At 41.3% G+C, this 11,787-nt stretch overlaps 1 protein-coding gene across 1 annotated transcript in view; it reads left to right on the forward strand.

Annotated features, from left to right (window-relative positions):
• Window positions 1–513: 513 nt before the first annotated feature.
• Window positions 514–11,787, forward strand: part of LOC307088630 (netrin-G1-like) — a gene marked incomplete at both ends in the record, with an annotated part of 13,268 nt that continues 1,994 nt past the window's right edge. Inside the window, 3 exons of the mRNA XM_079754581.1 lie at window positions 514–553; window positions 888–947; window positions 5,890–6,024. Coding sequence (XP_079610707.1) covers window positions 514–553; window positions 888–947; window positions 5,890–6,024 — 235 coding nt within the window. The remainder of the gene's footprint in view (window positions 554–887; window positions 948–5,889; window positions 6,025–11,787) is intronic.

Here is an 11,787-nt window from a genome sequence, read left to right on the forward strand (position 1 = left end):
ACACAGACACACACATGGTTTGAATGCGCCGTGGGTGAGCAGCCAATCCCAAGGGTCTGCTCCCCTCCCAGGATACCACAATATGAATAAAGGCTTCTACATTTACTGTATATTTTGAATATTGGCTTACACATTTTACTACCTTATGTATGTATCGGCCTCGCCCCCTAAACTGCAGTATCCCTTGGGCTCTATTGAACACTACATAAGACCAATAAGAAACCGTTTGATGCAGATGATAGTCAGGCTCAGCTTGGCTTAATCGTACAAGACGTGATGTTCTGCGGCACAGCAAGCATACGACCTGTGAGCCCCCTGCAGTTACACTAATGCAGCCTAGCGTTCACAACAGATGAATCTGGACGTTTATATCGGCCAATGACATTGGCAGCCCTATTATTTTCCTTTTTCCGCACTGTTTGCCTTCTGACCGGAAAGAAATTAGAAGATTTGCTGTGTCCTCAAATAATGTGATTCCAAACACGAGCTGCTGTATGTGCACATACTTATAGGATGAAATATCTCAGCACGCTGCCACCCTCAGTGACAGGAAGTCTGTCTGGCTACTTTTAGCAAGAAAGAGAGGAGAGAAGGAGGACATTAACCAAACACTTCTGCAACTTGAAGACACCTGATAACAAACTTTAGGTTTGATATCTTGGGCTTCTGTAATTATTACCTCTTCATGCTGCCTTTTTTTGGTGGGTTTAGAATGCCATTTATAAAATTGTTTTCATATGCCATATTTCATTGCTTACTATTTGTTATTTATTAACATTTCTTACCCGTCATCTCTGATCCCTCCAACATTACATTCCTTGTGTTTAACCAAATTATCATCTTGTTTTCCTTTGCTTTTCTTTCTTTTCTTTTGTTGATTTGTCTAGTCGCGCCTCGAGTTGCATTGTCCACCACCCCCACTGTCCAAGTTGCGAACCGCAAGCGAGGTAGGAGCTCTAGGATTCACCCACCACCCTAAACAGCTTTGAACTCTCCCTGTGTAACTATTGCATTGTTTAGCCCTGACTTACCACCTTCAAAACCATCCCAATGTCCTCAATGGTCACTCTTTCTACACTTGGTTACACATGGTGCTGACATACAACATTTTGTGGATTCTGTAATTATATTCCGATGCCGATGTCAGGACCGCAGAGTTGGTCACCAGCCTCCGCAAAAGACTCAAGGCTCACCTGTTCAGAGTTCACCCAGACTCTGCATAGCCACCCCCTCCCACCCTTCCTTCTTATTGTATGCTGTTCGTCCTGGCACTACATACAATGCGCAATTATTGTATGACGCACTTAGTTAGAGTACGTAGTTGTGTAGCGTCTTATCCTAGTTATCTTTTTTTATAAGGGGGAATGGGTTAACCTAGTGATTGTTAGTGCTTTGTACTTGGTTCTATGAACATCCTTACCGACAGCAATATATTGTTTCTCCTTCTTCTGACAAATGTACTTATTGGATAAATGCCCTAAATGCCCTAAATGTAAATGTAAATATTCAATCGGGAGACCCAATTTTTACCATTATATTAAACACAGAGCAAAATGACCTTATATCGGAGCTGTTGTGTGTTGTTCTTTCAATTGGGTAACACGACATTCGTCTGATGAGCAACCAAATAAAGGGGAGGCCTTTGGCACAAATTCTATACAATTACAATTACAATTACAATTACAATTAGGGCATTTAGCAGACGCTTTTATCCAAAGCGTCTGCACCTCTGTTGTCGCTGCTTTGTCACTGAAATCCTCCATCATGTTTATCCTTGGGCGAGTTGCTTGGGGCCCTAAATAGTATGGCCAAAGGAAGAACAGTCTGCATCTATAGGCCTGATAGTTCTTGATATCTTTACAGAAGAAAACCAAGGATATTTGTTATGTGCTCAAGGAAACTTTTGTAAACACTATTCACCTCCCTCAGGCAGATAAAGCAGGTGATCGCCCACCACGACTATACTTGGGGACCACATTTTGGGGCTTTTCTATTCCCCCTTTGTGGTATGATTTATAACAGTATTCTATTTCTAGAAAGGAGAGATTATTTGTCTGTTGGAGAGGCAGGGCGTCTAATTTAAAAGGTCTTAGCTCACACTCGAAGACCAGTGTCGCTGCAGGCTAAAGGGTGGTAAAATGGACGGGCCACTTCCCCCTTTTTGTCACTTCATAAAGGAGCCGGGCCTGTCTGGGCAGAGGCCTGACCTCCACCCCAGAGCCCTAATAATCAGCCCTCTCTGGGATGTAAGCCCCTTACCATGGCTGCCCCCAGCCCGGTACACCACTCAACCTTCTGGCTGGGCGAGCGGGTTGTGGGACAGGCTTAAGGAACTCATCTGGGCTTGGGCAACCCTGCACCGGCTCACAGGAACAGATTGAACCTCCCATCCCCCTCCACCACCCTCACCACACCCCATGGGCCCCGGCGCAGACAGCTGGCCAGGTGTCTGCAGCATACATTCATGCCAGATGCTGATCCTTTATGACTTTCATTGCGTTTTATTGCGTCCTCATTTCAAACAATTATTCCGATTTGATCGTCAGCCCGCCCTGCACCTATTGGATTATTTATTCTGTGTTTTTTTTTTTTTCTGTAGTTTATTTTGAATTTTTTATATTGAAAGCCTGTTTGGGTACAATGCTGGCTTGTAAAAAAAAACCTTTTAAACTTTTTGTTTTAGCTGAACATGGCATACTAGAGTATCTGTAATGCTCTCTCTCTCTCTCTCTCTCTCTCTCTCTCTCTCTCTCTGTGTATCTCTCTCTGTATCTCTCATTCTCACACACACCATAATAATGTTTATAACAATAATATAAATTGTGGTAGTTGACCCAAGGTTACATGTGATTTCATATCCAGGAAGTGTTTAGCTCCAAATGGTTGTGGTCTACGGCGACATTGAACACCAGTACTTTTCTCCCCACGAGATAAGTTCATAATAAGGTCACCACGAGACTATAAAACCTTGGCAGACCCAGAGCATAACTTCACCTATAGTTTGACCGCGCTTTTGCCTGTGCTGTGTCCTCCTGTGACACGTGTCTGTGTCGATGTGCCATAAGCTGGTTCCCTCCGTCATCATGCGTTGTGGTGTGTTTTGAAGTGACGTTCTCTCTCCTAACAAACGCCGATCTCTCTCTCTCTCTCTCTCTCTCTCTCCCCTCTCTCTCTCTTGCCCTTGTTGTGCAGTGATGTGATGTGTTGGTATCTTACTCTGGCTGTGTTTCTAGACAGACTAATCGCTCTCTGACGCCTCCTCCCACCTTTTCCTTCTCCATGCCCCTTTACCGTTCTCTACTATTACTAATATTACCCTGAGCTACCCACCTAACCTAACTGTCTCTCCATTGTCCATACGGCATGCCGCGGCCCCTCCCATGCCGTAGGCTAACCCATCCCCCCCCCCCCCCCCCCCGATGCTAACTCACATCACTGCAGCGCACACAGTGAACCCTAGTGACAAACAATCATCCACATTAAGACACCGTCTTCCACCTCTCTCTCTATCTCTCTCTTTATCCCCCCCTGTATATCTACCTCCCCTCCCCCTTTATGTTCCCCCACCCCCCCCCCACCCCTCCCACCCCTCTCTCTCTGTAAGACTGCGAGTGCTTCGGCCATTCCCACCGCTGCAGCTACATCGAGCTGCTAAACACCGTCATTTGCGTGAGCTGTAAGCACAACACTAGGGGGCAGCACTGCCAGCTCTGCAAGCTGGGCTACTTCCGCAATGCGTCGGCGGAGCTCGAAGACGAGAATGTGTGCATAGGTCAGTTTTCTTTCCCACCACCCCTCAACCCATTCCAAACCGCATGCACCACCCTCCTGACCACCCCACCCATCCAGCTCCCTACACATACGATGAGATGCATATGGGTTTTTATTGCTGCAAACGTTCAAACCTGTCCTCATCCTCCTCCATTATCGTGAGGCCCAACTCTCCCATCTCTCTTGCCGCTGCCATGTTTCTAGATGTTATCCACCTTCGATTTGTCTGTTTGTTTGTATTATTGTTTGTTTACACACCAGTCACAGTTTTGGTTACCCTCATTCGGCCGTGTGAAGTTCAGAAATGGGTATTTTAGTTCCATGCATCCATTTATTGAAAAAGAGTCCAATATCAAATCACACATGTGCATTATACATTCATTGGTATTTACATTGACAAACTTTGTTTCTGAAACCAAATGAAATTCAGAAATGTATTGAATTCTCTATTGCCAAGTAAGTTTATAAACACGTACAATGAAATTGTGTTTGGTGAATAACATTAATAGAAAAAAAAATATATAGATATAAAATAGAAATAGGTATTCTATACTATAACTTTAATATGTTACATAGATCAGACACAAAAAGTGAAATCATACCAGAATTTCGCTGTTTCTGATTCGTTCAAACTAGGCTAGGAAATGTTTGATTATCACACCTTAACCATAATATCACCCCTTTGAATATTTGATAACTTGATCGTTTATGATTAATTTATCAACAATTATATCTTGTTTTGCGTTAGAAAATTCTACCAGCTTCTCTGAAAGCTACCCAAAATCGCCATCTCTGAAACATAACGTGAGTGTGAGTGTGTGTGTGTGTGTGTGTGTGTGTGTTGTCTATGTGTGTGTGTGTGTTTACTAGGCCTATGTGCGTGTGTTTGTGTGGTCTAGGTCTAAGTGTGTGCGGAATGTCTAAATGTCTGTGTGTTGTCTAGGTTTATGTGGTTGTGTGTGCTGTCTATGAGTGTGTTTGTGTGTGTGTGCGTGTGTGTGTGCGTGTGTATGTGTGTGTTGACTAGGCCTATGTGTGTGGGTGTTTGTGTGTCCAAGTGTGTGTGTGGGATGTGTAATTGTCTGTGTGTTGTCTACGTGTCTGTGTTTGTGTGCGTGGAATCGGGGGAATTGCAGAGTAGCCACACAAAAAGTCAGAGTTGCCTCACTAGCTCATATGTCATGTTTGTGTAATTGCCCCTGGCCTGACCCCCTCCCCCACCACCACCTTCCAGTATTCACCCCCGCTAAGCCCCATTTTTTCCCTGTGACCTCGCTGGACATCATTCGGGTGGGTGCGCAGCAACACATGCAACCACCTCCATGGTGTGATGTGTATCTAAAGGTCTGTCACTAAAAAGAAACATTACAAGGCTCAGGACAGGTCAGTGTAAAATAAAACTGCTTGCACTTTTAACACTGCAAGCCATTCGCCAACGATTTGGATGGTGTAATAATGACATTATGACAATAATGCCCATTTTTTTAAGCTACATCATCAATGTCAAGACTTTGTCTGAACATTATGGCCGTGTTTGCATTTTTTTTATCTCACATCATAAATGTCATCATTGTCAATCTCACCCACATTCTCTCTGCTGAACATTTTTTCTGTCTCTACTTCTGTACATCAATCAAATGTCAGCACAGCATGTGCATTGAAACAGGAACTTCTTTCATCGCTAATGAAAGCTGTTGATAAAGGCATCGCTTAATTTGCTCAACGCACGCAACGTTGAACAGTTACAGGAATCTGACCAAAAATGAATTCTAAGTACAATGATTTGCAAGTATTCATGCACTTAGCAACAAATTCATTTTATTCCTCATTCTTTCTCGATTACATTTGAAATGGTCGCATTTTTCTTCCTACATGAATCCAGATACCAGCATCATTTGGGGTAGATTGGCCGAGTGTGAAACAAGGATTCTGCTATCTATTTTCATGCAGCGGAGATTGATGGTTAAGCTCTGTACTTGTGTCATGATATAAATGAAAAAAAACATCGTAAAACATGCAAAGAAACCAAAGCACTGGGTACTTTCTAGTTTGTTTGTATGTGTGTGTTTACATGTGTGTGCATTTGTGCGTGTGTGTGTGTGTGTTATCTTTTTCCAGACTGTAATTGTAACCCCTATGGCTCAGTCAGTGATCGCTGTGATGGCACAGGATATTGTAAATGTAAGGAGGGCACTACAGGGCCCAAGTGTCGGGATTGTCTGAGCGGCTTTTTGTGGGACAATGGCTGCAAACGTAAGTAAACCCTGCCCCTACATACATCCTCTCGTCAAGTCCTCCACTCTGTCTTCCTCCATCTGATCCCAATCTTTCTCTACCTCCTTCTATCCCTCTCTCTCCACACTTTGTGTTTGTTCCCCTCTTTCGACTTCCTAAGCCTGGCCTAAAAGCATGTAGTTTGCCTGCAGAAATGCTTGGCATGTCCAGCTGCCATGGTGGAATGCAGTCCACATCCCCTTGCCCTCTTAATAACTGAGGGCTGTTGTTCACAAAATACTAACCAAGACTGGAATCAACAACTCACAACTTACTGTTTTGACTGTTATTTACTATTTTCTCGTATGAATATATTCTCAATATCTGAAGTCAAGGAATGGGGAATGGAAAGTGCAGCAAAGATCACAGACTGGGTTTGAACCAGGTTAACTGCAATGTTTTGTGGTCGCGTGGTTTAGCACATTAGCTCACCCATACTGTGGATCAGCCACACTGTGGAGCAACCATACTTTGGATCAGCAGGGCAATGAAAACTAGGGCCCATCCTCGTTCAAATCAGCAATAAGCAATGGCCTTGTGTTGGTTTAGTGTATTCTAAACACAGCACCGGGGTTATTCTGTGCTTGGCTGAGGACAAAAACCCAATGATCACTTGATGGCAGCGAAAGCCTTTGGCGCCGTTTTAGCGCCATCCCCTAGATCGGCCAGATGACTGGACAAAGTCAGCCAATGCGGACAAACCTATGGCAAGACAATCACACTTTTGAATCAGGACGCTGGAATGTATGAAAGAGATATTGAACAGAGATGGAGAAAACAACTCAAGGTTAGCTCAGTCTTCCCTGACAGCCTTTATTGTACACACTGTTTACTCTGCAAACATCAACGTTGAAACACAGTATATGCTTTAAAACAGAATGGAAGCCTGCAAGGGAATGGATGAGGTCACAGCTTTCTGGTAGTTAGTGAGATGTTTTGCTCCTTTGGACAGGTTGCGGTGATGAGGAATTGACAGACGTAGAGCGCTGCACTCAAGGTACTCACACAAATGGTTTTCCAAGAACATGATAAGTGCTTCCTTAAGCTAGGATAGGCACTTTGGGGAAACCAGCTGGAGTAAGCTTTAATTTTAAAAGAATCCAACCAAAAAAATCCCACCCCTCCCTTTAGGAATCCCTGCAAAAGCCACTCCCCCAAAAAACATGATTAGATTGCTAGCTTAGGCTAAAGTCTCGCCTAGCCTTGTGGAAGAGCAATGTGGACAGAGTGTGTTCGGGTAGGTAGGTAGGTAGGTAGACAGACAGGTAGGCCATCTGATCATTTCCCTGAAGCCGGGATTGGACGGATTTAAAACAGGCCTGTAACAGCCACAGATGTCGTATTTAAAAAAAATGTGCACAGCATTTGATTGATTTATTGCAGATTTATATCTGTCCGATTGTAAAGAGAATTTCAATATGTTTAAAAAACAAGCCCAGGAGATCAGCGTTATGTTAACCCTGCAAACTACGCCAGCATGTCTCAAATAAGGTTAGCTACAGAGCATTTTGGATCACTCTGTTTAGCTGTTTGTTGTTGTCTTCAAGTGTGCTTCTTTTTTTTTTGCTCACACCTTCAAAGTCTTATTGTAGTAGTACACATGCATCCCCATGTATATAGTTATTTCTGAAACTGTATTTTTTCCCAAAAGTTCCTGTGCACATCAGTGGTGTCATAGAAATATCTATTTAAAATGCTTAGGCGATAAAATTCATCATTGTGTTTAGGATTCTGGCGCATGCTCAATGTGTGAAACTGCCATGTGTAAATGGTTTTAGTTTTAGAAAGGAGTTTTATATTGTTCTCTGTAGCTACAGAGTAAGTTATAAATATATATATATATATATATATATATATATATATATATATATATATATATATATATATATATGCTGTGCTATATGTGGTGGTAGTTCTCCTCCTTGTTACATTTAGTTAGAGGGTAACTACAGCGTATGCGGGCTCTAATCTGAAGCAATAATAGTTCCCCCTGTGTTAAATTTAGTTACGGTAAATACGGTAGTTAAGGTGAATATTTATTTGTTTCTCCGTATCTAATTAAGTGGATTGTAAATGACCAATGTAACTAGGCTCAGCTCCTGATGTAAAGTTGAACCGCCACAGGTGATAACTAATAAAATGGAATTACTATGTAAATAGGACCATGGCCGACTACAGTCCCTTTACCTTTAAATACACTGGTATTCATTAACACTTTTGCTGTAATCGCTATTCATCTGTGATATGTGTGGATGCTAACACCGATATAACACCGACATTATTCAGGCAGACTTAAGTAAGAATAATAAATAATAAACGGACACACGACACACAGTACAACAGGTAAACAGCGTCGTCTCTTCGCCAAACCTTTCCCGGGTTGAAGCACTGCGCTCACTAGCTCGGTGGTTGGAATGTTCCATTAACTAAGAGCAATAGGTCATACATAAAGCCTCATAATAGGTACCCAGTCATTAAAAAATACTACGGTATGACTTCTTTGTAAGATCCCGAATGGTTACTCCCTTATTCCATAACATCTTGTTCCCCATACGTCCTTACGGTACAGGTATTCCGGTACTATGAAGGATTATACCATACACCGGCTGTAATCTTAAGCGTAACCAAAATATGAATCTAAATGTAAAGAGTTCTACGAGCAGAACTTTACGAGCCTTGTCTCTAAATGGCAAGTGGGAGGGGCCTAGGTTTATTTCAAGGACAAGTATGTGGTCAAGACAATTAGGGGAATATAAAAATGTTTGCAATGTTTTCAGGCACAAATCCTACACATTTTTACTTTCAAGGTCTCAGGAGTGAATGTATTATTTATTGACAGAATTTCTGCATGTTTTTGAGACAGCCAAACGGATGTTTTTAAGAGAACAGGGATTGGTAAATACGGTTGGACAAGACACAAGGTCGATGTCTCATTAATCAAGTCTTGTTGCATCGTGATCATATCTCATGGGGGAAACACAGCCATTTAATTATTGCACTTGATTGCTTTCTTGTTTGATCTTGAAGGAGGAATTCAAACACAACCTGACGACCGCCAGAGGCCTGGTATAACAAAGACTCCTCCCAGTTTGGATGCGTGGATTCATTTAACTCACAAGTCACTCACATTATGTTATGCTCAGGGGTTGCACATAGTTCTAATCCGATATGAATGAGTCTAAATATTCTTTTCTTTGATCTTTATTGTATTTAGTGGTATTATTTGTTAGGCATGCTTGTTTGATTCTTGCAAAACGTTAGTCACTAGATGAAACACCCTGTAATCCTGAGACTAGAGCTGTGTTCCAAATGGAAGGCAGCTGCCTGCTGCCTTTCTCACTAGCTCTCTCTGCCTTTGGAGGCAGTGTTTCTGTAGGATGTTACCTATTAAAGGGGTCCTGAGTGGTGGTAAGAACACAATTTCTTTGGTGTTAAAACGAATAAAAATAAATAGAATGGATGTTGAATAAACTGTTGATTTCTCGGTAGACATTCAGGAAAAATAAGTCAATCAATATACCTTATATTTGTACATAGACCCTGGTGTGTTGCTGGCCAGTGTTCTTCTTCTTGTTGTGCAGTGGAGTTTCTTGACCAACGAAGGCTACGTCTATGCTGCCTTCAAAACCTGCTTTGTCGGAGGCACCTCTGCAGGGAGTGCATTTTTTGTAAATATTTGATTGAGAAATACCTTGATGCCCCTGCCCAACGTGATCTCCAACCTTAACAACAGAAAAGGTTGTTTGTCAATAGGACCCAAAGCGACTCATATGAGCCTTGGTCTGGTACAGCGCCCCCTATTGACTGGTGGAAGAAACATCAATGAGTCATGCTGTCTGCTGAAGCAAAACATTTGTTTTATTTACTGTGGAAAATATAACATTTGAAGATAGTTTCAGCAATAAGTTTCTGTTTCTACACTTTACGATAAAGATTCAGATTTTTTTTTCTCATAATCTTCATTCAGTAAATATATATGATGTCTAGTTTTTTAGTTCATCCACGTTTATCCACGGTTAGGGTCAGGGTAAGCATGCTGCCGGCAGCACCCTTTCTGCAGAGACTCAAGACTTCACAGAGCTATCGCAAGGCACCCCAATGGTTTAATGGTATAATGGCCCTAGTTCCTATCTCTTTCAAAAGAATTCCATACATTAATTGCAATGCCTTTTATTTCCAATGCGTTTCAATGGCACTTTGATTATGCTTTGTGAGTCACTTCCTTTAGGGCTATACCCCCCAAATGTATCATCCTATGTTTCCATGAGGCCCTCTTTCATATACAGTAAGAAACCTCTGGTCTCTAGCTCACTCTCAAGTGTCCTTGACCCCTATGTCACTTACTTACTGCATCTCTTCCTGTAGGGCTAGACCCTCCAAATTTACCATTTTAGTTTACCTTAATACCCAAACTTTGAAAAGTTATAAATTTGTCTCGACCAGCTTGTGAAGCAAAAAGAATTGCAGCCGAATTCCAACCTTGTTTCTTCCATGGGATCTGTTTGTTTAAATCCATGGTGTTTTGTGCTGATTTATTCATTTCATAATTGAGATCAGCTTATAGATCTTGATGAAAAATCAATTCGATGAGTTTGATTTGCTATGAAATCAGGCCTTCTATATCCATGTATGTATTTATTTGGTGCACATGTATTTATTATTAGTTATTACACACTTACACAGTACCTTTAGCTAAAATCCCATCAAATGCCCATCTGGGATTAGTTATTTTTCTTCAACCAATTTTAACATTGCAGAAAATGATGTGAGGGACACTGATTTGTATCTTCCGGATATTTAAAGTATTGGCAGCTTTGGGTGTGAAAAACTGAGAAGGGATCAGGGAAAGCTGCTAGGTAGCTAGTGCAGTGTCATTCTTCCCTTGAAGATATTTTGCATTTTTAGTAATTGAATAACATTTTCCACCAATAGGATTGAATTGCCTGTAATTAAATAATATTTGCTTTCCCTTTATATTTGCTATGATTTGAACATGCCTCTTTTTTCCTTCAGAGATTATTTGATTTCTGATTTAAGAAGCTGTATATGTTTAATGAAAAGGAATGCCCTTTCAGATTTGTACTAACCCTAATTTTCTCTAAATTGAATGGATGGCTGAAGCTAACATGCTATGCTCCTTGATTAGCATCTCATGTGTTATCTCCAGAGCAACGTTGTTATTAGCTAATTGGCTTCTTCCATCCCCACTGTATTGGTATCATGTAGGATTAGACAGCAGGAGGGAAATGAGGGAATAGGCATTCCTTATCAACCACATGAACCCCTTGTAACCCTGGAACAAATTAATGAAACTCATCAGCACTGTTAAAGTTTAATCAATTGTTTATGCATAACTGGGTACATGACAAACATGGCAAACATAGTTTTTCATCAAATTAAATGAAAGGGCAGTAATTGCCTGAAAGGAGTGTTGGTTATGGATCAAAACAAAGACTTCCTGAACATTTTCTTTCATCTATTAGTCAAAGTTTATAACGTTCTGTGATGTTTACTGCTTCGTTATTTGTTATAGATGTACCTGCAGTTTTTTTATGAGGAATTGAGACATTATTTGATACATTACTGAATTGAAAATCAAAGCAACATCTGGTTCAGGAAAGAAGTGTGCTGTAGCTAAACCATCCAATTGTAAAAAGGGAAGATGTCACCGTTGCTATATTTTTTAAAACTGTTCTATACTTTGATCTATATTTTGTAAAACTGCTATTTCTTACCGGTAAC

The sequence above is a fragment of the Pollachius pollachius genome (genome assembly GCF_949987615.1).
Source record: "Pollachius pollachius genome assembly, chromosome: 17".
In the NCBI taxonomy this organism is placed as follows: Eukaryota; Metazoa; Chordata; class Actinopteri; order Gadiformes; family Gadidae; genus Pollachius; species Pollachius pollachius.